A 5,210-nucleotide genomic window follows, 5' to 3' on the forward strand; every position below is an offset into this window, starting at 1 on the left:
TATTTTTATTTTATAAAATTCCCGTAGTTAATCTTTAAAACAATTCTCATAAATATCATTTTAATTAAATAAAAAGTAAATATTATTCTGAATATTTTAAAATATAACGCAGCAGCTTTCTTTAACCTAAGCTATTGTTGTTGGTATAATATATTAATGATTAGACATCAAGAGTAGTGTGCTATGTTTTATCTGAATATGCAATAAATTTTTTAATACATTCAGTTCATACGGAGAAATGTAGTTTTTAAAAGTTTCACGCCAAGGTCGCGACGACGTGTATATTCATATCACGACGCCATTCACTGTTGAACGAGGCTGTGACTTCAAGAACCCCTTGTTAATTTGAGTATCAATATATGCATAACTACTCATTTTTAGTATCAAATATCTGTATGACCTTGAAAACAATTAATACCAAGGTGACAAAAATTACCAAATTTAAGAGTTAAATGTTTCTTTATCCTATTCAAATTCAAATGTGTTTCATGAATAGTGGTGATAAAAATAAAAGTATCGGCCACTGTAGTTTGAATCGGATTGCATCAATCGGACACCCCACGCCCGACTCAATCACTGGATTCAAATGAGAGAGGTTATTGCAAGAACAACTCAGATAGCTCAATGCAAATTCACAAAGTTTAACAAATAATTTTCTTATATTCCAAATCAACCTTCATTCATATTCATGTATATATATTCCAGATGATAATCGACTTCATTTAACATGTCTCAAAATTTCTCGGGGTAAAAAATGGAGTCGGATTCGAATTCGAATTCGAATTCAAGCTCAATCTATTAAATTCGAATAGTGTGTCTCAAGACATGGTTTCATCGGATCGGGATTCAGATAACATACTGATTGTCATAATTTTCATAATTTATTGATTTTAAATTTAAATAAATTTTCATAATTTTCAATTACGAGTTGAGATTCCAGCTAGCTATTAATAATTGTTGGGTACAGTGGTAAGACACATAACACTTTTAAGGAGATAATGCAAGTTTGCTTTAATGTCCAAATTGGTATATAAGATTTCTTTTAAATTAGTATCTAAGTTTGGCTTCCGTCACACATTTTAGTCCATTTTAGTAACTCCATGAAAGTTAGATGGTGTGGACTGGAACAATCTATTTTTGACTGGTGTTGCCCATGCCACATCATTAGCTTACGTGTTTGTGATAATATTCTAAAATGACATACTTTTATGTGTTAATTACATATATATTTTGAGTATGATCCTACTAATTTGGGTTGTTTATGGTTTTTTTATCTTGTAGGGACTAAATTGAAGGTTAAAAGAAATTTGAGGGTAAAAGGCATGAATTTAAAGACAAAACGGGTCAGCATGCGAAATAGGGAATAAGTGGTGCCGAAAATACAAAGTGTGGAAGACTTGGGGCAAAAATTCAAAGAAGAGATTTATGAACATTAGACTTTATTTAAATTTGAATTTTATTTTTAGGATTATTGTTAGGATTATTATGATATTGTTTAAATTTAATTTCAAATTATATCTTTTAAACATTATAATCTAGAGGTTAAATAGGAACAAACTAGGTTTTTTATGTACTATAAATAAGGGATGGAGTGACATAAATATTTACTCATCATTTCTGTAAAAAAAACTCCTTCCCCTAAGGCTCTTAGCCTTTTGTTTTTTTTTTGCATTTCCAATAAAATTTCATTCCATTAAACTTGTGTTTTTTTCCCCAAAAAGCATGAACAACAAAACTCATCTAGCCGAATGTTATCAAGATTCCTCAAAAAGAGTTCATAAGGCTTAGAGCTTGCACTTAGCCCTTCTCAACGAGTATTCATCATTTCTCCGCATTACGGGATTGACACTTCCGTCCATGTCCTTCCAAAAGTAATCTTTTCATTTTGTGCAAAGATTACCGCTTTGCATGTTTTGGGAAGGTTGCACAGTCGGTTTGCTAACTTACTGTGTCAGAGGTTGTGGAGCCCAAGAGACGAAATGGTGTGACATTAGCTATTGAGAAACGATGATTTAGTGTAAGACGGTCCTATAAAAATGACGGTTGACTAGAGTCAGGTTCCTCTAAATCGTAAGGCTAAAACCTAAGTGGAGCTGGTGGTCGTAGGCATCCTCTTTCACTATAACTGGCTTATTATAACAATTACAGTTTCCATCTATTTAATTTTGACTCATCCACATTTTTAATTTTGTTTTATTTTATTTTTTTCTCAGGTCAGCTATTTTTCTTGGGCACGACTGTGCTTGGAATTTTGAGAAACAAGGAACTGTGGTGATCCAATCCCTGAGAATTTGACCCTACTCCCTTATACTATTTCTTTTCGTTATTCAGGGATAATATATTTGCCATGTATAACAACCTGCTTGATTCACATCATCCAATTTCAATATAGTTACAAAAAACGGATTAAAATAGGTGATGAAAACCAACCTTAAGTACCAATTTAAACATTGAAACTATAAATTTAGGTACCAAAAATATATTTATTTTAAATTTACAACATGATTAAAATTAAAGCTTTATTATTAAATTAGCCCCTTAATTATAGCACTTAAAGTTTTTAAGTCAAAAGTCACAAATAAACCATTATGTCTCATTTTATTAAAAAAGTATACATCTAATAAAAAATGTGTTAGGTGTTACGTTTTTATTCATCGATATTATTATTTTTAAAGTAAATAAGAATAAAATTGATAGTTTAAGTGAAATCGAAAAAATAATAATTCAGAGCTAAAATTTACTAATAAAGCCAATAATTAACACCAAAATTTTATTGAAAAAGGAAAACAGAATCAAAGTGCTGATAACACCTTACAACACCTCTTCTGCATCTCCTTTTTTTTTTTTTTGGCCTAAACTAAAAAATATTTGGTACCCTTCAATCAATATCCCAAATCAAATCATGAGACCCTCATGTTTTCATCTTACATTGCCTTGACATGAATATATACATGCATGCATGCATGCATACATACATATACATATATATTCAAAAAGGGTTTTCATGTATGTTCAAAAGGGTCAACAAAATTGTATGGCAATGCAACAATTTTTTTCCCCTTACATATCTTTATGTACTTGCAAGAAAAGGGTATCTTTTAAGAAGAACAACAAGCTCCTTTAGTTCCACTGTCCGACATATTGTTAACATTAATAGTTGTCCCTTGAGGAACACTAGAAGCTGCTTGTTGTGCTGCCAATGCCTTTTTGCTTATAATTTGATAAATATCCAACAAAATTGTCTGAAATGCTTTCTCGATGTTGATTGCTTCTAATGCTGATGTCTCGAGGAATGCAAGCCCTTCTCTTTCAGCTAAGCCTTGAGCATCTTCTTGTGAGACAGCTCGGAGATGGTTTAAATCGGATTTGTTACCGGCCATCATGATGACGATGTTCGAATCGGCATGGTCTCTTAGTTCACGTAACCATCTTAGGACATTGTCGAAGGTTTGCCTTTTGGTTATGTCGTAAACTAGAAGTGCCCCAACGGCACCTCTATAGTAAGCACTTGTAATGGCTCGGTACCGTTCTTGGCCTGCTGTGTCCCATATTTGTGCCTTAACTGTCTTCCCTTCTACCTGATATGAAAGAAACAGTTCCTAAACATAACTAGAAAATATACTAATGACAAATTCCAAGGTTGTTCGAACTCTTTATTTTTCTTAATTGAAATTACTTGATTCCAATTGGGTCCAACTATACCCGTTTTTCGACTTTAGTATTTCAACTAGAATAGTTAACACTATTAACTCGTTAGACTAACTTATGACATTATAAAGTTAGAGGAATCAAATTATATCAAATTAAAATATAATGACTAAATATTAAATTTAAGCATAATTAAGAGACCAAAATCATAATTTAATAATAAATCTAACCATTTCCATATTTGGATACCTGTCAAATTCGAATCTTATACCCGAGATCGAATAACATAGGTTCAAACCACTTGATTCACAAACTTTGTATCTAAATAAGCAACAATTTTCAGCAACAATCAATGGAACAATATGCAACAAAATCGAACATTTAGCTAGATAGATAGATAGATAGATATAAAGGCAACCTGAAGAGTTCTTGTTGCAAATTCAACACCGATGGTAGATTTAGATTCCAAGCAAAACTCATTTCTTGTAAATCTCGAAAGAATGTTAGATTTTCCGACGCCTGAATCTCCGATCAATACAATCTTAAATAGATAATCGTATTCATGATCCACTTTATATGCCATTTACAATTTAATCACCTTTTAAAAATTGATAGATTCAACAAAAAGAAAAGATAAAAAAAAAATGAAAAACCCAAACTCGTTTGATTAACAATTATTACACAAAAATCATTAAATTTGGTGATTTTGTTTTAGTGAAGAAAGGCATTGCTTTCCATAGCCAAAGAGAGAAAACAGAATTAACGTACAAAAAGCCACTTAAAACGGTCTTTCAATGGGATCAAAATTAACTATAGCTAAATTCAGTCACCTTTTAAATAAAATTTAATATTGAAATCATATAATTTGTTGGTCTTTTTGGACGGTCTTCATCACTGATCATATTCTTCATTTGGACCAATAATTTCTAATTCAGAAAGTAACAGATAACGTACCATTAATATTAGGGTGAGTGTTCGATACAGTCGAGTTAAATCGAGTGAAAAAAATTCGAGTTAGTCGGGTTGACGAATTCTATTTCAGCAATCGAACTCAATTTGAATTTTTTCGAATTGAATCGAGTCAAAAAAATTTCGAATGAAGTTGAGTCGAGTTAACGAATCCTATTATTTATACTCAATGTTGCGTTTACGAAATACAAGATTATTTAACTATATATATAAACAATATAATGATTTTACCTTTTAACTTAAAGAATAAATATTTATCAAAACGATGTAGTTTTGCCTTTTAACTTAATGGTTTTGACTTTTAACCTTAAAAAAGGTAAACATTTATCAAAACGACGTAATTTTGTCTTTTTTATTCGGATTTTCGTATAACTCGAATTGTGAAATTTATATTCAAATTAAACAGAAAAACTTAATTTTTTATTCGAGTTGATCCGAATAACTTGATTAATTATCGAATTAGTGAATTTTTACCGTTTTAATTTATAGTAAAAAATTTACCTTTTTCAATTGGAAAGACCACAATTTAAGTCGAAATCGAAACATCCCAATTTAAACTGATTAACCCCAAATTCAACACCAATGGTAGATTT

General features: G+C 30.8%; 1 protein-coding gene across 1 annotated transcript; it reads right to left on the bottom strand.

Moving 5' to 3' along the window:
- Positions 1 to 3,098: 3,098 nt before the first annotated feature.
- Positions 3,099 to 4,231, bottom strand: LOC105775085 (ras-related protein Rab2BV). Its single transcript, XM_012597623.2, has 2 exons — positions 4,067 to 4,231; positions 3,099 to 3,578 (listed from the first exon to the last, which is right to left on the bottom strand). The coding sequence occupies exons 1-2, from the start codon at positions 4,229 to 4,231 to the stop codon at positions 3,099 to 3,101; spliced, it is 645 nt and encodes a 214-aa protein (XP_012453077.1).
- Between the last annotated feature and the right edge of the window lie 979 nt (positions 4,232 to 5,210).

This window comes from Gossypium raimondii, chromosome 10 (assembly GCF_025698545.1).
Source record: "Gossypium raimondii isolate GPD5lz chromosome 10, ASM2569854v1, whole genome shotgun sequence".
NCBI classification, from domain to species: Eukaryota; Viridiplantae; Streptophyta; class Magnoliopsida; order Malvales; family Malvaceae; genus Gossypium; species Gossypium raimondii.

What these genes read in the sequence shown, in the direction of transcription:
- LOC105775085 (XM_012597623.2), bottom strand. Translation starts at nt 4,231, where the DNA reads ATGGCATATAAAGTGGATCATGAATACGATTATCTATTTAAGATTGTA. An exon ending in TTGCAACAAGAACTCTTCAG is followed by an intron (nt 3,579 to 4,066) that starts GTTGCCTTTATA and finishes CTTTCATATCAG; the next exon opens with GTAGAAGGGAAGACAGTTAA.